The sequence below is a fragment of the Chiloscyllium plagiosum genome, unplaced genomic scaffold (assembly GCF_037043375.1).
Source record: "Chiloscyllium plagiosum isolate Xiang-an unplaced genomic scaffold, Cpla_swu_hap1 HiC_scaffold_3, whole genome shotgun sequence".
In the NCBI taxonomy this organism is placed as follows: Eukaryota; Metazoa; Chordata; class Chondrichthyes; order Orectolobiformes; family Hemiscylliidae; genus Chiloscyllium; species Chiloscyllium plagiosum.
Window position 1 is genome coordinate 145,045,297 of NW_028270141.1, and position 22,097 is coordinate 145,067,393.

Below are 22,097 nucleotides of genomic sequence, written 5' to 3' on the forward strand. Positions count from 1 at the left end.
GCTTAGCAGTCCCCAAGACGGGGAAGGTGATCATAAAGAAGTCTAAGTGATGAACCGTTTGAATCGAAGTAGGTGTAGGTTGGGATGAAGGCGGAGAGAGCTGTAATGGCGAACAAAAATGTCCACATAGGCAAGGTAGCAAGATCTGGACCAGTCTGGAGGGAGCCAAGGGTTGGCCTTGAGACCACAGACAAAATAAGTACCATTGTAAGTCCTCAGGTTTTACTTGTAATTACATTGACAACCTCAAGGCTCAGAATACTTCCAGAAAGAAACGATTGGCCACTGGAGGGAATGGGAACATTCGCTGGTTCCAGCATTCCACCCTGACGTGCGATTACATTTAAAAACAAATAGTCCCCGTGGGCGTTCCTTCACCTGTAGTGTTTGCAAGGGACAGAGCCGGGGCGGGGGGAGGTGTATTCCGTAGGTTGTAATGAGGCTGGAACAAACCTTTAGAGTTTTGCATGTTATAACCCATGGTCTCCCAGGTGACCTTATCATTGGCAGCATAATTGGTCCAGTCAGGGCTTGGCATGAATGATCCGTGAGATTCTCTTTCAAGCCTACCCCCTCCCACCCCTTCCCAGTCCAACCACCATTTCACCGTTTCTGATTTATTAAACGGAATAGGTCTCAGGGGATCCCCCCACAAGAGTGTGCAGGGATTCGAGTACAGACCCAGCATTTAGAGGTGTTATTTTGCTGCACGTGTATATAGGACATGTGTAAGTAAGTATTTGCATGTAACCCACACCTACTCCAGTGAACAGTACCTAGGTCGGCACAATTCCTTCGGTGCTACTAGGCAAAGGGCGAAAGCAAAACAAACAGAAACATCCCAGAGCTTACTGAACGGAGTTATACAATGGTCCAAAAGCTAAACCGCCCACGCGCAATAGCCCGCACTCTTGGTCCATTCACAACAACCGCATACACACACAAACAATGTCAGCAGGCCTCGAGAGGAGTCAGTCTGAAAAGAAAGCAGAGGGTGGGGATCATCAAACAGTGTCTGTATATTTCTTCAGTTGTGTCCCATGTTTCCAGACTCCCTTCCCTCGCATGTCATTACAGGCACACGGTCACCGCAATGATAACCTCATAGGGACCATTCCACCTAGGGGCAAAGCCAGCTTTAACGGGTTGAGTTCTAATCATAACCTTACTATCTGCCGATTGACTTGTGGACAATCCTCTAAATGCCTCTGTTCATCCTGCCCCCTTCTGTTTGTCCCTGACTGTTTTCTGCATCTCCTTCAGCTGGACGCTCAGTTCGAGCACATAGTGACGTATTCTGTCGCAGAGAAGGCCAACTATGGAATCCCCCATGATGATGGACTCGGCCAGTTGCTTTGCCCTAAGCAACTCAGCTCATAAGGGGTCAAACCAGTCAACCAGCTTGTGGTGGAATGGAGTCGCATGAGTATAGCAGGCAGGACCTCAGTGTTTGTCAGAGTACTGCGTGAAGGCCTGGGTGAGGGCCACTAACTCTGCCACCTGGGCTGACAGGCCTCCCTCTATTGTACCTGCTCGGACAACTTGTAGTTGCGTGTTCCCTACTGCCCATCCTGTTCGTGGCAACCCATCTACATATATCTGCGAGCCATCCACAAACAGGGTCCCATCTGGTGCCTCCACTTTCCTCTTACTTTACCTTTCCTCCACTTCATTGTCCATATTCCGACACTCGTGTTTCACCATCACCTAACATCCCTTCTGCTGGGTTTTCCTGGGTATCTTTGCACAGTGGTAATGGATTGGTTGGTGGCAAAAGAACAGCCTCCCATTTTGCCGTTCTCATGTTAGAAACTGTACGTAATTTTCCCTTATTTAACATTTCTATGAGGGTGTGTTTGGTATGCAAGACTATATTCCCTGTCATCACAATAGGCTCACTGACTCTCAGAGCCCATGCAGCACAGTCTAAAGCAGCTATACATCTGGGCAAGCCGTTCACTACAGGACACTCAGCAGTGGAGTAGTACCCTATAGGTCACTGAGGTAAAAACAATGACTGCAGATGCTGGAAACCAGATTCTGGATCAGTGGTGCTGGAAGAGCACAGCAATTCAGGCAGCATCCGACGAGATGCTGCTCGTCGGATGCTGCCTGAATTGCTGTGCTCTTCCAGCACCACTGATCCAGAACCCCTATAGGTCACTGTTTATCACCATGGAGCTGAGTTACTACTGCCGAGTAAAAACCTCCCTCATCATTGCAGTAAATGTGGAAGTCTTCACTAGCATCTGGTAATCCCAGTCCCGGTGCTGATATTAACTCCACTTTCAGTTTTGTATAGGAGTCGTCTTGCTCCGTTCCCCAGTCAACTGGGTCTGTTGCAGGTTTATCCCCTTTTTGCTAATCACTGTATGGGCTCGACAACTTAGGCAAACTGAGGGATAAAATTCCTGCAGTAATTAAACAAGCCCAAGACCTCTCTCACACCACGGACTGTCTCAGGCCGTGGCATCTGTTATATAGCTGTCTTCTTGTCTGCAGGCATTTTTTTCGTGCCTTGGGAAATTAAATGTCCCAAGTAAAGAACTTTAGTTTTCCCAATTGGAGCATTCTTTGGGCTGGCTTTTAACCCTCTGTCCTGCAAGTGCTTCAGGACTAAGCATAGTGCATCCTAATGTCTTGGTTTGGATTCAGAAGCCAGGATGATGTCATCGATATATTGGAGTATCGTAGTGCCGTGGGGCAGGTTGATCTCCCTGAGTACCTCACTCATTACATGGTGAAAGATGGCTGGACTATTTTGGAATCCCTCGGGAAGTCTGGTCCAAGTATACTGTTTATCCCTGATGGTAAATGCAAACTTATCTTGGGAGTCACAATGGAGGGGGATAGACTAGAATCCATTCACAATATCCAGTACAGTAAAGAGTTTGTGGGTCAGGGAGAGTCTATTTAAGATTGTGGATGGACTGGCGACTATAGGGTGTAATTTAGGAGTGATCCTGTTTAGGGCGGTATAATCAATTGTGAGATGGTATTGTCCGTCAGGTTTACTGACCGGCCATGTGGGGGAATTAGTAGTGTTGGTAGTCTCTCTGAGAAGTTCCCTCTCCACGAATCCTTTCACAGTTTCCACAACTGCCCTTCTGGCTTCAGGTTTTATGGGGTATTGGCGGTGTGGCATGTGTTCCAGACCCGCCACGACTATGGGGTCGATTTTAATCAAACCTGTATCTAATTTAGTCTCCACCCATACCCCTAGGACAGAGGTGCAAATGGCACCAAAGCCATTATCCTCTAACTGCCAATCATGTCCCATAGAGGAGGAGACTTGGACAGTGCTCAAGTGGCTTGCATAAGTCTCCAATATTTCCTTTCTCCCTTCGGGATGGGGCCAGGTTAATTCACCCTTTCCACAGTTTATAAGGGCTGTGTACTCATTCATTAAATCATTTCCCATAATAGTTCCTTCATTATTTTTACGCACATAAAATCGCATCGGAATATACAGGTTATTGATTTCTACTAGACTGGTCTCACTCAAGTACGCAGGGGATCATTGTCCATTAATCCCCTTCACATAAATAATTTTGTTAGTTATGGGCAAGGGTAGGTCAGTAATAGATATGGAGGCTCCTGTGCCCACTAGCATCTCACACTGTTTGCCCCCTACCATTGCAGACACAAGTCCTTCTCTCCTTATCACCAGACGTCAGTCCAATGTATTCTTGGTGTTTGTTGGTTTCCAAACAAGTGTCTTCAGAGTGGCCCCTATTGCCACAGTAGTGACAGACAGAAGTGGGCTTCCGTTCTGTTTCCTCCCCCTACAATCCCGGACAATGTCGCCTATCTTGCCACAGTTGTGACACATGGGTCTGGATTTTGTCTTTGTGACGACGGCTAGGTTTTCCTGCTTTATGCGCACAGAAGGTTTTCCTCCTGTGTCCTTCTTAACGCCTGTTATCCATTCTACCAGGGTGTCACAGTCTTGGAGAATGATGACCCCCATTTTTATGACTGCCTCGTGCGCGGGAGACAGCCTGTCCTTGAAAGCCTCAATAAGTGCCCGGTCAGAGCAACCTGTCTGGGGAATCCCTGAGAATACTTGGTAGACCCGAAAGAGTCATTCCCCATATTCAGAGGTGCCCTCCCCCTTCTGTTGTTTGGTGTTATTTTTTCCCATCGATGGGCAGTTTCCCCAGAACACGCTGGATTTCGGCCTTAAGTCTGCCGAAGGGCTCCTGCTGGTCCTTTATATCTGCTTTAATAGGCGTACCCTGGGTCCGTCTGCTTCTCCTATAATCTTGACTTTGTTGCTGTGGGGCATCGGCTATGTCAGACCCGTCAAATACGAGACGCCAATTGTTCCGAGGGTAAACAGCCCGCACCAGTTGGTGGATATCCCTTAAATGTATTGGTGGCCCACCTAGATAGTATCTAATTCAACCCACAACTTCGCATTGTTACTGCGAGACTGTAAGTGACCCAGGGAAGCTAGGATCTGTTGCAATTCACCTGGTGTAAATGGCTTAAATTTTGCATATGCGTTGGTTCCTTCCCCACTGCAAGTTACTGGGGCTAAGTTAATTTCCTCGGAGGGTGTTCCGATGGTTCAGGTGATGTGATCAGGCTCTTCTGGGTATGATAAGGTGGCAATGAACCCCACTGACTATCCTCCAGGAACTGATTTTTCTATTCCAGTTCCCTTAGTTGGGATTGAAGTATTTGTTTTTCCTCGGTTCATTTCCTTGTGGATTCCAAAGTCTGACCTATGAGTTCAAAGTTTGGGTGAAGATTTGTAGCTCGGGTGCTCGTTGTTGTGGTTCTGTTCGCCGAGCTGGAAATTTTTGTTGCAAACGTTTCGTCCCCTGTCTAGGTGACATCCTCAGTGCTTGGGAACCTCCTGTGAAGCGCTTCTGTGGTGTTTCCTCCGGCATTTATAGTGGCCTGTCCCTGCCGCTTCCGGTTGTCAGTTTCAGCTGTCCGCTGTAGTGGCCGGTATATTGGTTCCAGGTCGATGTGTTTGTTGATGGAGTTTGTGGATGAGTGCCATGCTTGTAGGAATTCCCTGGCTGTTCTTTGTTTGGCTTGCCCTATAATGGTAGTGTTGTCCCAGTCGAATTCATGTTGCTTGTCCTCTGCGTGTGTGGCTACTAAGGATAGCTGGTCGTGGCGTTTCGTGGCTAGTTGATGTTCATGGATGCGGATCGTTAGCTGTCTTCCTGTTTGTCCTATATAGTGTTTTGTGCAGTCCTTGCATGGGATTTTGTACACTACATTAGTTTTGCAAACAGGAAGACAGCTAACGATCCGCATCCATGAACATCAACACATCGACCTGGACCCAATATACCGGCCACTACAGCGGACAGCTGAAACTGACAACCGGAAGCGGCAGGGACAGGCCACTATAAATGCCGGAAGAAACACCACAGAAGCGCTTCACAGGAGGCTCCCAAGCACTGAGCATGTCACCTAGACAGGGGACGAAACGTTTGCAACAAAAATTTCCAGCTCGGCGAACAGAACCACAACAATTGACCTATGAGGCTAGCCAATTGATGGGCCAAAAGGACACCTATTTTCTTGGTCTTATCTTCCTTTTCGCCCGTGAGCCAATTTTGCTGTTGATCTAGGGTCTGGGATGGTTCCCATCCAATCTTTGTCATCTGTCTAATGAGTGAATGTCTGTCTATCATATACTGGTTAATGAGAGACCCCGGAGGTCCCTATTGATCTCCCTGTCCTCCCATAACACTGAGGTTTATACTCACAGATCCTCTGTTGGTCAATCGCATTTACCCACCAGCCACGATGGCTGTGTGTTTTCCCACCGGCTGCATCTCACCCTGAATTGTTCCTATCGGAGTCCGGCGATGCCTGTTTTAGGGAGTGATCATTTCCCTGTATCCCGCTTATTTAATCTAGGCCTTTATCTCAGACAGGAACAATCACACTGAGTATGACTCAACTCGAAGACCACACAACAAACACTCTCTCATTCACTCTTACCAGATCAACAGCTTCTGTAATTTGACCTGCTTTTGTCTGATATCCTGCCCCAAATCCTGGGAGGTGGCCACCCTACCCAGGACAGTAAACAGGACTCTGCGCACACCGCCAATTTGTTGTAGTAAAATTAATAAAACTCAAATTTAGAAGCAAGTCAATCAAATTTATTAAATCAAAAGCTTTTGGGAGAGGCAGCGTGATTCTTACCCTAACCGCAGGACTTGACCGCGTCGTCTCTCTCAGAACAACAGTTATAGCAGTTTTTATAATCTGGATGATGTTTACAAAAAATGCCCAAGAAAGACAGTTTCGTGTGTTCTGCGCATGCACACGCAGCAATCGCTGTTTCCGGAAACAGCATACCACACCTTTGTGTTCTGCGCATGTAGAGATTGCTGCATGCAGGAACGGTGAAGCACACCGTTGTGTTCTGCACATGCAGAGATTGCTGTTTCCAAGAATGGTGTACCACGCCATTGTGTTCTGCACATGCAGAGACCGCTGTTTCCGGGAACGGTGTACCACGCCATTGTGTTCTGCGCATGCAGAGATCGCTGTATGCAGGAACGGTGTACTACACCATTGTGTTCTGCGCGTGCAGAGATCGCTGCATGCAGGAATGATGTACCACGCCGTTGTGTTCTGCGCAGGCAGAGATCGCTGTTTCTGGGAACGGTGTACCATGCCATTGTGTTCTGTGCGTGCAGAGATCGTTGTATGCAGGAACGGTGTACTACGCCATTGTGTTCTGCGCATGCAGAGATCGCTGCATGCAGGAACGGTGTACCACGTCGTTGTGTTCTGCACATGCAGAGATTCGCTGTTTCCAAGAATGGTGTACCACGCAATTGTGTTCTGCGCAATCAGAGATCGCTGTTTCCGGGAACGGTGTACCACGCCGTCGTGTTCTGCGCACGCAGAGATCGCTGTTTCTGGGAACAGTGTACTATGCTGTTGTGTTCTGCGCAAGCTGAGATCGCTATTTCTGCGAACGGTGTACCATGCTATTGTGTTCTGCGCATGCACACATAGAGATCGCTGTATCTGGGAATGGCATACCGCACCGTTGTGTTCTGCGCATGCAGAGGTTGCTGTTTCTGGGAACGATGTACCACGAGTTTGTGTTCTGTGCACGCAGAGATTGCTGTATCCAGGAACGGTGAACCACGCGATTGTATTCTGCGCATTCAGAGATTGCTGTTTCCAAGAACGGTGTACCATGCCGTTGTGTTCTGCATATGCAGAGATTGCTGTTTCCAGGAACAGTGTACCACACCATTGTGTTCTGTACACACAAAGATTGCTGTATCCAGGAATGGCATACCACACCATTGTGTTCTGCGCATGCAGAGATCACTGTTTCTAGGAACGGTGTATCACGCCATTGTGTTCTGAGCATGCACAAGCAGAGATTGCTGTATGCCGAAATGGTGTACCATGCCGTTGTGTTCTGTGCATGCAGAGATTGTTGTTTCCGGGAACGGTGTACCACGCCATTGTGTTCCGTGCATGCACAAGCAGAGATTGCTGTATGCCGAAACGGTGTACCATGCCGTTGTGTTCTGTGCATACAGTGATTGTTATTTCCAGGAACAGTGTACCACGTCACTGTGTTCTGCACATGCAGAGATTGCTGTTTCCGGGATCGGTGGACCATGGCATTGTGTTCTGCACATGTGCAAGCAGAGATCGCTGTATCCGGGAAAGGTGTACCACACCATTTTGTTCTGCGCATGCAGAGATCGCTGTTTCCGGCAATGGTGTACCACGCCATTGTGTTCTGTGCACATAGAGATTGCTGTATCCAGGAACGGCATACCACACCATTGTGTTCTGCGCATGCTCATGCAGAGATCACTGTATACAGGAATGGTGTACCACGCTGTTGTGTTCTGCGCATGCAGAGATCGCTGTTTCTGTGAACGGTGTACCATGCTGTTGTGTTCTGCACATGCAGAGATTGCTGTTTCCGGGAACGGTGTACCACACCATTGTGTTCTGCACATGCAGAGATTGCTGTTTTCGGGAATGGTGTACCACGCCATTGTGTTCTGCACATGCAGAGATTGCTGTTTCCGGGAACGGTGTACCACACCATTGTGTTCTGCACATGCAGAGATTGCTGTTTTCGGGAATGGTGTACCACGCCATTGTGTTCTGCACATGCAGAGATTGCTGTTTCTGTGAACAGTGTACCATGCTGTTGTGTTCTGCACATGCAGAGATCGTTGTTTCCAGGAACAGTGTACCACGCCATTGTGTTCTGCGCAAGCAGAGATTGCTGTTTCTGGGAACGGTGTGCCATGCTGTTGTGTTCTGCGCACGCAGAGATCGCTGTTTTCGGGAACAGTGTACCACGCCATTGTGTTCTGCGCATGCAGAGATCGATGTTTCCGGGAACGGTGTACCACGCTGTTGTGTTCTGCACATGTGCATGCAGAGATTGCTGTTTCCAAGAACGGTGTACCACGCCATTGTGTTCTGCGCATGCAGAGATCGCTATTTCTGGGAATGGTGTACCATGGTGTTGTGTTCTGCACATGGAGAGATCGCTGTTTCTGGGAATGGTGTACCACGCCATTGTGTTCTGCGCATGCAGAGATTGCTGTTTCCAGGAACGGTGTACCACACCATTGTGTTCTGTACATGCAGAGATCGCTGTTTCTGGGAACGGTGTACCACACCATTGTGTTCTGTGCATGCAGAGATCGCTGTATCTGGGAATGGCATACCGCACCGTTGTGTTCTGCGCATGCAGAGATTGCTGTTTCTGGGAACGATGTGCCACGAGTTTGTGTTCTGTGCACGCAGAGATTGCTGTATCCAGGAACGGCATACCACACCATTGTGTTTTGCGCATGTGCAAGCAGAGATCGCTGTATCCGGGCACGGTGAACCACGCCATTGTGTTCTGCACATGCAGAGATTGTTGTTTCTGGGAATGGTGTACCACGTCATTGTGTTCTGCGCATGCAGAGATTGCTGTTTCTAAGAACGGTGTACCATGCCGTTGTGTTCTGCGTATGCAGAGATTGTTGTTTCTGGGAATGGTGTACCACGTCATTGTGTTCTGCGCATGCAGAGATTGCTGTTTCTAAGAACGGAGTACCACACCGTTGTGTTCTGCATATGCAGAGATTGCTGTTTCCGGGAACGGTGTACCACACCATTGTGTTCTGTGCACACAAAGATTGCTGTATCCAGGAATGGCATACCACACCAGTGTTCTGCGCATGCAGAGATCACTGTTTCTAGGAACGGTGTATCACGCCATTGTGTTCTGAGCATGCACAAGCAGAGATTGCTGTATGCCGAAACGGTGTACCATGCCGTTGTGTTCTGTGCATGCAGTGATTGTTGTTTCCGGGAACGGTGTACCACGTCACTGTGTTCTGTGCATGCAGAGATTGCTGTTTCCGGGAACGGTGTACCACACTGTTGTGTTCTGCGCATGCAGAGATTGCTGTTTCCGGGATCGGTGTACCATGGCATTGTGTTCTGCACATGTGCAAGCAGAGATCGCTGTATCCGGGAAAGGTGTACCACACCATTATGTTCTGCGCATGCAGAGATCGCTGTTTCCGGCAATGGTGTACCACGCCATTGTGTTCTGTGCACATAGAGATTGCAGTATCCAGGAACGGCATACCACACCATTGTGTTCTGCGCATGCAGAGATTGCTGTTTCTAAGAACGGTGTACCATGCCGTTGTGTTCTGCGTATGCAGAGATTGTTGTTTCTGGGAATGGCGTACCACGTCATTGTGTTCTGCGCATGCAGAGATTGCTGTTTCTAAGAACGGAGTACCACACCGTTGTGTTCTGCATATGCAGAGATTGCTGTTTCCAGGAACAGTGTACCACACCATTGTGTTCTGTGCACACAAAGATTGCTGTATCCAGGAATGGCATACCACACCAGTGTTCTGCGCATGCAGAGATCACTGTTTCTAGGAACGGTGTATCACGCCATTGTGTTCTGAGCATGCACAAGCAGAGATTGCTGTATGCCGAAACGGTGTACCATGCCGTTGTGTTCTGTGCATGCAGTGATTGTTGTTTCCGGGAACGGTGTACCACGTCACTGTGTTCTGTGCATGCAGAGATTGCTGTTTCCGGGATCGGTGTACCATGGCATTGTGTTCTGCACATGTGCAAGCAGAGATCGCTATTTCCGGGAACAGTGTACCACACCATTGTGTTCTGCACATGCGCATGCAGAGATCACTGTATGCAGGAACGGTGTACTAAGGCATTGTGTTCTGCGCATGCAGAGATTTCTGTTTCTGGGAACAGTGTACCATGCTGTTGTGTTCTGCGCATGCAGAAATCGCTGTTTCCGGGAATAGTGTACCACGCCATTGTGTTCTGCGCATGCAGAGATCGCTGTTTCCGGGAACAGTGTACTACGCTGTTGTGTTCTGCACATGCGCATGCAGAGATTGCTGTTTCCTAGAAAGGTGTACCACACCGTTGTGTTCTGCTCATGCAGAGATTGCTGTATGCAGGAATGGTGTACCACACCATTGTGTTCTGCGCATGCAGAGATCGCTGTTTCTGGGAACAGTGTACCACACCATTGTGTTCTGCGCATGCAGAGATTGCTGTTTCCGGGATCAGTGTACCACGCCCTTTTGTTCTGCGCATGCAGAGATCGCTGTTTCTGGGATCGGTGTACCACGCCCTTTTGTTCTGCGCATGCAGAGATCGCTGATTCTGGGAACGGTGTACCACGCCTTTGTGTTCTGTGCATGCAGATATCGCTGATTCTGGGATCGGTGTACCACGCCCTTTTGTTCTGTGCATGCAGATATCGCTGTTTCTGGGATCGGTGTACCACGCCCTTTTGTTCTGCGCATGCAGAGATTGCTGTTTCTGGGATCGGTGTACCACGCCCTTTTGTTCTGCGCATGCAGATATCGCTGTTTCTGGGATTTGTGTACCACGCCCTTTTGTTCTGCGCATGCAGAGATCGCTGTTTCTGGGATCGGTGTACCACGCCCTTTTGTTCTGCGCATGCAGAGATCGCTGATTCTGGGAACGGTGTACCACGCCTTTGTGTTCTGTGCATGCAGATATCGCTGATTCTGGGATCGGTGTACCACGCCCTTTTGTTCTGCGCATGCAGATATCGCTGTTTCTGGGATCGGTGTACCACGCCCTTTTGTTCTGTGCATGCAGATATCGCTGTTTCTGGGATCGGTGTACCACGCCCTTTTGTTCTGCGCATGCAGAGATTGCTGTTTCTGGGATCAGTGTACCACGCCCTTTTGTTCTGCGCATGCAGAGATCGCTGTTTCTGGGAACGGTGTACCACGCCCTTTTGTTCTGTGCATGCAGAGATCGCTGATTCTGGGAACGGTGTTCCACGCCTTTGTGTTCTGTGCATGCAGATATCGCTGATTCTGGGATCGGTGTACCACGCCCTTTTGTTCTGCGCATGCAGATATCGCTGTTTCTGGAACGGTGTACCACGCCCTTTTGTTCTGCGCATGCAGAGATTGCTGTTTCTGGGATCGGTGTACCACGCCGTTGTGTTCTGCACACACAGAGATCGCTGTGCCTGGGAATGGCATACCACACCGTTGTGTTCTGCGCACGCAGAGATTGCTGTTTCCGGGAACGGCATACCACGCTGTTGTATTCTGTTAATGCGCAAGGAGCGATCGCTCTATCCGGGAATGGCATACCACGATGTTGTATTCTGCGCATGTGCAAGCAGAGATTGGAGAGAGCTCTTAAGGATAGTGGAATCTGGGGTTATGGGGATAAGGCAGGAACAGGATACTGATTGAGGATGATCAGCCATGATCATAATGAATGGTGGTGCTGGCTCGAAGGGCAGAATGGCCTACTCCTGCACCTATTGTCTATTATCTATTGTCAATTGTCTATTGAGATCGCTATATCTGGGAATGGCGTACCACGGCATTCTGTTCTGCAAGTATTTATTTTTAGTTAGTTTCTGTTTTCAAAGTTACTCGCTTTTACAGCAAAGGTTAATTATTTGAGGGCTGTTCAACTAGCACCAAGGAAAATTCGGATTCGCTCAGGAATGATGCTCCAGGTTAACAGTTCATTCTCATAACCAATGACATCCTCCTCAAACTACTCACTGTTCCCATTGATCACTTTCTTCCTTGGCAATCTACTTCAACCATCCTTCTCCTATATCCTCAATTCTTTCCTCGGACAACTGCTGTCTACCCAGACATTCTCCCAGGTTTCTGTCTGGTCTATCTCACACTTTACTTTCCAGTGTCCTACACTTTGCCAGTGCTTTCCAAAAACTAACCATTAGTAACATCATAGCCTTTCATTTACTGCCAGCAATACCACAGTATTTAAAGTTCCTAATACAGCATAATTTGCACAAATTTACGATTTTGAATAGATCTAGAAAATCCACTAATAATACTACAAGTCCTTCAGCCCAGAATATTCCTTTCATACTTCAGATAGCCATGCCTGAAGAATGATTTTTTAAAAATCCTCCACAATTGACTTTCAGTTGATCTAAGGGAATATCTAGTTCCTGAGAAGTGTTCTTAATGGATCAGACAAAATTAAACACGTTAGTATCAAAAACAATATTGTTGATAGTAATCTTGCAGTATTTTAGGAGATTTCCTAGTTTTGGGTAATGTAAGAATTCTGAAATAATGAGAGGTCTCTCACAATCTAATGTGAGGAAGGATTAATAACGTCTTAAATAAAGCTCCATGTGACAACGACAAGTCCAACAGTGGTTAGAGTGACATTCTGTTTTGTTATATTCACCTCCGCTAAAGAAATAAAAAGTGGTATTTTCTTTTTTTACACAGTTTAAACTGCATGGATTGGAAATTACTTCCCCCAGCATCAGACGAGATGATAGAGAGATCCATGCGGGTTAAAGGTCGTTTCATGGGTGATCCTTCTCATGAGTACGACACCATAACGGTTAAGAAAAGTGATGAAGAAATGGCCAGTTTGGAGGTTAGTGTATGAGTTTGACTTGAACCAGCAATATAGTAATTCCCTGTGGTACACTGTGCAATTTGAATTCTGTGAAATTTGGAATCAGAAAATGGCATGTCTAATGGTGTCCATACAATCAATGTTGATAAGCATTAAAAACTCATCTGGTTCATAAATGTCCTTTAGGAATGGAAATCTGATCATCCCCATCTGGTCTGGCCTCCATGTGACTCTCGATTCAGGTTGACTGTTGACTAGCTCTCTAGGCCATATTGGAGAGCAATCAGATCAAGGGCAATTTAGTGATGGACAAGAAATGTCAGCCTTTCCAAGAACACCCAAAGCCCATGTACGAAGGAAAATTAACTAACATCAGCTTTTGAATCGGATTCCCACTTTTGATGGAAACTGCTCATGTGGAGGTTGCTGATGCATTTCACAATCAGACAAACCACAAACTCTCAGTTTCTGTACTCAACCATTAACAAATTAACAAACAAGTTGTACTTGATGGCAGTCACCAACCATTGAACACTTGTATTCAGGGAAAGATGTGAAAGAAAGTTGGAGAATAATAAAGAAGAAATTCTACTGGTGTAACACCTCGGATACAGCAAAATATCATTAGGTGCTTAAAAAGGGGACGGGGGATGACCAAAAGAATAGATAGATGGATTCTGCAGATTTTTCAACAGACTTTTTCTATTTGTTCGTAGAATGTGGTTAGACCAGAATTTATTGCCTTTCCTAATTGCCCAGAGGACAGTTAGGAGACAACAATATTGCTACAAGTCTGGAGTCATATGATGGTCAGACCAGGTAAGGACAGCAGAATTCCTTCCCTAAAAGGCATGAGTGATCCAGATAGTTTTTTTACATCAATTCCCAATGGTTACATAGCCACCACTAGGCCAGGCCTTTTTTCCAGAATTAATTCAAATTTCACTGTTGCCATGACGGTGTTCAAATCCATATCCCCAGGACATAGGGCCTGAGATTTTGGATTGTGCATCCAGTGGCATTACCACTGAAGAAGGAAGAAATCACAAAGCAGAGGGGTTTAGGAAGAGAATTCCAGACTGCAGGACCATGATGATCAAAGTATCTGCTACAAACTGTGAAATGGGAGAGGGAAGCGATGGTGAGCTGTGGGGAGATAGGTTGAATAGCTTGTGAAATCCTAACATCCAGTGGCAGATGATTAGCAGACTCAGGCTCTGGTCTGGAATCAGAGATATAGTCAGGTGGCCATTTGGAGGTTAGTAAATGAGAATAATCAATGGTCTCAGAGACAAGATACCAGCAGAAGTCAACAAAGACAGACATGATTGATGAACAAAAATTGTAATTTATGATCATCAGGGTTTTTTAAAATATACATGTATTTCTGTTATAGCTAAAGGTAAAAGAGGAAGAACGCTTGACATCTACAATTGAACAAATAAACAGAGAAGCTGCAATAGTTCCTAGGGGTGCTTTTATCAAGACACCTCTTGAGCAAATCCACAAAAACAGGAGTTTTGGAGGTAACTAGTCTTTAAAGTTTAAATTTCACTTGGTGGAATGAAGTCAAACTTTTTTTTTAATTCAGTCACGGGATGTGGGTGTGGCTGGCTGGCCAGTATTCATTGCTCATCCCTATTTGTCCTTAAGAAGGTGAACTGCTTTCTTGAACCACTGCAGTCCATGTGCTATAGGTACACCCACAATGTGTTAGAGAGGGAATTCCAGGGTTTTGATCCGGTGACAGTGAACAAACAGTGATATATTTCCAAGTCAGAATGGTGAGTGACTTGGAGGAGAAATTCCAGGTGATGGTGTTCCCATGTCCTTGTCCTTCTCAGTGTAAGTGGTCATGGGTTTGGAAGGTGCTGTCTAAGTAGCATTAGTGAATTTCTGCAATGCATCTTGTAGACGGTGCTTACTGTTGCTACTGAGTGTCTGTGGTGGAGAGAGTCAATGTTTGTGGATTTGGTACCAATCAAACCTCTTGAGTGTTGTTGGAGCTGCACTCATGCAGGCAAGTGGGGGGCATCCCATCACACTCCTGACTTGTACCACGTAGATTGTGTTCAGGCTTTGAAGAGTCATGACGTGAGTTACTTGCTTCAAGCTTCCTTGCATCTGACGTCTTCTTGTAGCCGCAGTACTTTTATGACTAGTCCTGCCCAGTGGTAACCCCCCAGATGTTAATAGTGGGGGATTTAGTGATGACAAGGGACAATGATTAGATTCTTTCTTGATTTCACTGCCTGGTATTTTTGTGTCATGAATGTTACTTGCTACTTGTCAGTCCAAGCCTGAATATTGTCGAGATCTTGCTGTGTTTGGACATGGACTGCTTCAGTATCAGAGAATGGTGTTGAAAATTGTGCAATCAATAGGGAACATCCCCACTTCTCACCTTGTGATGGAGGGAAGGCCATTGATGAAGCAGCTGAAGATGGTTTGGCCTTGGACACTACCTTGAGAAACTCCTGCAGAAATGTCTTGGAGCGGAGATGGTTTACTTCCAACAACCACAGCCATCTTCCTATGTGACTCCAACCAGTTGGGAACATTCACCGATTCCCATTGATTCCTGCTTTTTTTAAAGTTATTAAGGGAGATCTGATGGATCAGGGTTGTCCCAACTTCAAATCCCACCTGCTTCAGAGGTGTGTAATTATGTCTCGAAACAGGTTAGTTAGAAAATATCTAAAATGGCATTGTTTTCCTTGGAGCAGAGGAGACTGGGGGGAGTCACAATTGAGATGTATAAAATTTCGAAGGGCATAGAAAGTTAGACAGGAAGGAACATTCACCCTTGGTGGAAGTATCAGTGACCAGGGGATATAAATTTAAGGTAAACGACAGGAGGTTTAGAAGGGATGTCAGGAAAAAAAATTCACCTAGAGGGTGGTGGGAATCTGGAACTCACTGCCTGTAAGGTATAAAGGCAGAAAACCTCATAACATTTACAAAGTATTTGACTGTGTACTTGTAATGTGAAGGCATGTAGTGTTAGGGGCCAAGTATTGAAAATGTGATAGAATAGTTAGATTAGATTAGATTACTTAGGTAGTTGTTCTTGACTGGTGCAGACACAAGGTGCTGAAGGGTCTTTCCCTATGCTGTAGACCCCTGTGACTGTATGATGCCACACTCGGTCAAACATGGTCTTGATGTCAAGGGCAGTCATTCTCCCCTCACTTCTGGAATTCAGCTCTTTAATCCTCCCACCCTGCCCCCTGTAAAAACGCCATTCCATATTCCCAATTCCTTTGTCTCCGCCGCATCTGCTCCCAGGAGGACCAGTTCCAAAACCGTACAACCCAGATGGCCTCCTTCTTCAAGGACCGCAATTTCCCGCCAGACGTAGTCGGTGATGCCCTCCACCGCATCTCTTCCACTTCCCGCTCCTCCGCCCTTGAGCCCCGCCCCTCCAACCACCACCAGGACAGAACCCCACTGGTCCTCACCTACCACCCCACCAACCTCCATGTACAACGTATCATCCGCCACCATTTCCACCACCTCCAAACGGACCCCACCACCAGGGATATATTTCCCTCCCCTCCCCTATCAGCGTTCCGAAAAGACCACTCCCTCCGTGACTCCCTCGTCAGGTCCACGCCCCCCACCAACCCAACCTCCACTCCTGGCACTTTCCCCTGCAACCGCAAGAATTGCAAAACTTGCGCCCACACCTCCCCCCCCTTACTTCCCTCCAAGGCCCCAAGGGACACTTCTATATCCGCCACAAATTCACCTACACCTCCACACACATCATCTATTGCATCCGCTGCACCCGATGTGGCCTTCTATATATTGGGGAGACAGGTCGCCTACTTGCGGAACGTTTCAGAGAACACCTCTGGGACACCCGGACCAACCAACCCAACCACCCCGTAGCCCAACACTTTAACTCCCCCTCCCACTCCACCAAGGACATGCAGGTCCTTGGACTCCTCCATTGCCAGACCATAGCAACACGACGGTTGGAGGAAGAGTGCCTCATCTTCTGCCTAGGAACCCTCCAACCACAAGGGATGAACTCAGATTTCTCCAGTTTCCTCATTTCCCCTCCCCCCACCTTGTCTCAGTCAAATCCTTTGAACTCAGCACTGCCTTCCTAACCTGCAATCATCTTCCTGACCTCTCCGCCCCCCACCCCACTCCGGCCTATCACCCTCACCTTGACCTCCCTCCACCTATCGCATTTCCAAAGCCTCTCCCCCAAGTCCCTCCTCCTTACCTTTTATCTTAGCCTGCTGGAAACACTTTCCTCATTCCTGAAGATTCTCCTGTTCCTTGGATGCTGCCTGACCTGCTGCGTTTTTCCAGCAACACATTTTCAGCTCTGATCTCCAGCATCTGCAGCCCTCACTTTCTCTCGAATCTATGTTTGGACCAAGGCTATAATGAGATTAGAAGCAGAGTGCCCTGCCGGAACCTGAACTGAGTGTTGGTGAGCAATTGTGCTTGGTAGAACTGCTGATGACATCTTCCAGCACTGTATTCATGATTGAGGGTATACTGATGATTGGTAATTGGCTGGGTTGGATTTGTCCTGCTTTTGTACCTGGGCAATTTTCCACATATTTTTGGGTAGCTGTCAGTGTGAGAGTTATACTGGATATTCTATGTATCTGCTACCTTGGTTGTTGTAGGTGGTAGTTTCACAGGTTTGGGAGGTGCTGTTGAAGAAGCATTAAAATTATGGGAGCTGTTTTACTGTACAAAATGTAAAGATTCAAGGACTCTATAGCCAAAAGAAAGGCAGGAAGTGTTTATATTGTTGCTATTGTCAATGATTAGATTACTTACAGTGTGGAAACAGGCCGTTTGGCCCAACAAGTCCACACCAACCCCCTGAAGCGCAACCCACCCAGACCCATTTCCATACATTTAACCATTCACCTAACACTACGGGCGATTTAGCATGGTCAATTCATCTAACCTGCACATTTTTGGACTGTGGGAGGAAACCGGAGCACCCGGAGGAAACCCACGCAGACACGGAGAGAATGTGCAAACTCCACACAGTCAGTCGCCTGAGGCGGGAATTGAACCTGGGTCTCTGGCGCTGTGAGGCAGCAGTGCTAACCACTGTGCCACCGTGCCACCCATTTTGTTAGTTTATATTTAATATTGTATTGTATGAGGTAATGTCCTAGACCCTTGGAGAGATTCTACCTGGACTTTCAACTCTTCCACGACCAAGCAAAGTAGGAAAACGGCCACTCAGCCAGACCTATTCATGCCCCATACCTGATTGTCCTATTAGGAATTATCTCCTCTGACACAATCTGTTCAACACGTATGTTACTGGCCCCTGGTGGGCAGTTGCTTAGATGGCACGCTTCTTGGGTCAGTTCCTGTGGGCAGGCAGCTCTGTGAGACCCACGAGTTACTTATTGATACCAATGGAAAATGTTTTAGGGTTGCGTAGGTTACAGACAACATTGCTGCCAGCCTTCAGAAATCAATGTAAATCTCATTAGCACCACTGGAAACTAGAGGTGGAATCCGCAAAGTCATTGCCCCCCCCCCCCCCCCCCCAACTAAAGTCTTTCCACACCTCCATGAAAAGATTTCAGAAAAGTTTATTGCTTTCCTTAACAGTCCATCAAAATTATAACTCTAAGGTACCTACCTACTATGCTACTCTTCCTTAGTCCCAACTAGGTAGCCTCCTTATCTAGTCCAGCTTCGGTGAAGTCGTCTAGATTCGAAACATTAATTTGCTCTCTTTCCATAGATGCTGCCTGACCCGCTGTGATTTCCAGTATTTTTGTTTTCAAAACAAGATTCCAGCATCTACAAATATTTCCATTCTGGGTTACATGTTTCTGTTTGCAATAGTTTCTTCAACTGCTTTTGATAATGTGCCTAGAATCATAGAATCACATATTACAGAGGAGGCTATTTGGTCCATGTCTGCACCACAAAAATTACACCACTACTTTGCCATGCTACGCCTGTAATCTTTAATGGCATTACACTTCAAGGGCTCATCCAAGTACAGTGGTGCTATCAGTTTAATAGCATTGTCCACCTTGCATTTACCCTCAGGTTTGTCGGTTACCGAGGCTGGGAAGTTGCAATCCTATCTTCACTTCACTGAGCCTGTCATTCTGAAGAAGAAGTCACAGCTGTTGCAAGCCAATTTGGAGGATTCAATTGACTTTCTCAATTCTCTTGAAGATGACGAGTTAAAAGGTACATCACTGAAACGTCTTCCAAATCTATGGAGCTGAAAGAATTAAATTATGGAAACAGGTTATACAGATTAGTCTTGTGCCCTCTTGATAAAGAGGGTGATCCAACTGAGGTGCTTAACATAACTAAACCATTCGATAGGGTCAGAAAAATAAATTAATTCCTGCAGTTGAGCAATCCTGAACAAGGGGCCATAACCTTAAAGTTAAGCTAGGAATTTCAGGTGTAAAGTTATAAAGCATTTCTTCACACAAAGGATATTGGAAATGTAGAACTTTACAGAAAAACTGTTGAGTCTGGGAATCAATTGGACTTTTAAAAAGTGAAATTAATAGAATAGAAGCAAGCTGAGGCAGATAAATGAAGTTAAGATATAAATCAGCCATTTTCTAAGATCATAGAAATAGGAGCAGGAATAGACTGTTTGGCCCATCTAGCCTTTCTCCATGGTCAATAAGATTACAACGGATTTGACTGTGGACCTCATTCGACTTTTCTGACCGTCCCCATGACCCATAACTGATTTATCAAACAAAGATCTACCTAACCTGTTTAATAGACGGAAATCCAGGAGTTGAATTAATCAGCAAAAGATTGTCAGGGATTTACAAAGATATTATTGTAAATCAATAGGTTAGCTCAAATGGCAGTTTGTACATTTCCATGCCCAAAAGCTAACCATTCCACGGGGAAGAAGCTCTTTGCTTTAATATAAATAAAACCACCAACAAATTCACAAAATACCCAGTTGGATGTACGTTTGGAGCAGATCACACTTGAATCCAGGCTTTCTGGCTCAGAGGTCAGTATATGCTGTATATTAATGACTTGAATGATAAAAGTGAATGTACTATTACCAAGTTTGCAGATGACATAGAAATAGATGGAAAGGCAATTGGTGAGGTTGTCAAAGAATCTAGGAGAGAAATATAGACAGGTTAAGTGAGCGGGTAAAAAGCTGGCAGATGAAGTATAATGTAGGAAACTGAATTTATGCTTTTTCACAGGAAGATTAAAAGAGCTGAATATTATTCAAATTGAGAAAGACTGCAGAATAGAGGGATTTGGAAGTTTCCGTCAATGAATCATAAAAAGCTAGCATCTAAATTTGGCAGATAACAGGGAAGGCAACTCAAATATTGGCCTTATTTAAAAAGGAATGGCATGTTAAAATAGGGAGACTTTGCTAAAGCTGTATATGGCATTAGTCAGACCATAACTAAAATACTGTGAACAGTTTTGGGTCCTTTATCTAAGAAAAGATGTACTGGCATTGGAGGCAGTACAGAGAATGTTTGCGAGACTGATAGGTAAGGAGGGACTGGCCTATGAGGAAAGATTGAACAGATTGGACCCATATAAGAATGAGTGGTGACCTTATTGAAACATGCAAGATTCTTAGAGACTTAACAGGGTAGATGCAGAAAGGTTGGTTTCTTTTGTAGGAAGTCTAAGCCAAGGGTTAAGACCTCAGAATAGTGTCAGATATTTAAGGCAAAGGTGAGGAGAAATTTCTTCTACCCTCAGAAGGTAGTGAACCTGTGGAATTTTTTAGCACAAAGGGCTGTTGCGGTTGTGTCATTAAAGTATATTCAAGGCTGATACAAGTTTTTAATCAGTAAGGGACTAAGTGGTTATGGGGAAAAGGCAGGAAGGTGGAGTTGAGGATTATCAGATCGGCCATGATCTCATTGGATGGCAGAGCAGGCTCGATGGGCTAAAAGGCCGACTTTTGCTCCTAAGTCTAATGGTCTTATAAAGAAAGAAAATTCAATTTATTTCACAGATAATGATAAGGGGGCAGGGAGGCTTCAGAAGGACTTGGACAGGATAGGAGTGTGGGCAAAGAAGAGACAGATGGAATGCAGTGTGGGAACATGTGAGGTTATTTGCCTTGGTAGGAAGAATCAAGACATAGACTGTCTCCTAAACGGGGAAAGACTTCAGAGGTCTGAAGCACAAAGAGTCTTGGGAGTCCAAGTTCAGGATTCTCTTAAGGTTAACATGCAGGTTCATTTGGCAGTTAGGAAGGCAAAGACAATGTTAGCATTCATTTCAAGAGGGCTAGAATACCAGAGCAAAGTATAGCAAGAGTACTGCTGAGACCTGTATAAGGATCTGGTCAGACCGCAGTTGGAATATTTTGAGCAGTTTTGGGCCCCATACCTAAGGAAGTGGAGAGGATCCAAAGGAGCTTTACAAGAATGATCCTGGGGATGAAGGGCTTGTCATATGAGGAGTAGTTGACAATTCTGGGTCTGTACTCGATGAAGTTTTGAAGGATGAGGGGATGATCTGATTGAAACTTACAGAATACTGAGAGGCCTGGATAGAGTGGGTGTGGAGAAGATGTTTCCACGAGTAGGGGAGTCTAAGACCCAAGGGCACTGCCTCAGTATAAAGGGATGACCCTTTAGAACTGAGATGAGGAGGAATTTCTTCAGCCAGAGGATGGTTAATCTGTGGAACTCATTGCTGCAGAGGGCTGTGGAAACCGAGAGATTGAGGATATTTAAAACAGATCTAGATAGATTCTTTATTGGTAAGATGTTCAAAGGTTACAGGGAGAAGGCAGGAGAATGGGTTGAGAAACATATCAGCCGTGATCGAATAGTGGAGTAGACTTGATGGGGCCTAATTCTGTTCCTATATGTTATGGTCTTATGACCTAAAAATCACCATATCATCATGGTAATTATTGTTTCCATGTATTAAACAGTAATACACGTGTTTGCATAAGCTCTTTTTTTCTCTGTATGAAACCAGCACCAAATCACATGCGTCAGAAATTAAAATAAAAAGTCGCAAAGACTGGACATTAGGGGTGTAAAGACTTGCATGGAAACACATTTATCTCCACCCTCCTCACTAATGAAGGCCCCATGCACACCTTCCAGGTGAAACAGCAAATTACTTGCACTTCACTCATTCTGATTAACCATATTCATTGCTCACACTGA

At 46.0% G+C, this 22,097-nt stretch overlaps 1 protein-coding gene across 1 annotated transcript in view; it reads left to right on the plus strand.

The window, feature by feature from the left end:
• rsph9 (radial spoke head component 9) overlaps positions 1–22,097 on the plus strand; it is a 77,871-nt gene that overhangs the window by 12,776 nt on the left and 42,998 nt on the right. The window contains exons 2-4 of the mRNA XM_043687257.2: positions 12,798–12,951; positions 14,330–14,459; positions 18,991–19,137. Of these exons, the coding sequence (XP_043543192.2) occupies positions 12,798–12,951; positions 14,330–14,459; positions 18,991–19,137 (431 nt within the window). The remainder of the gene's footprint in view (positions 1–12,797; positions 12,952–14,329; positions 14,460–18,990; positions 19,138–22,097) is intronic.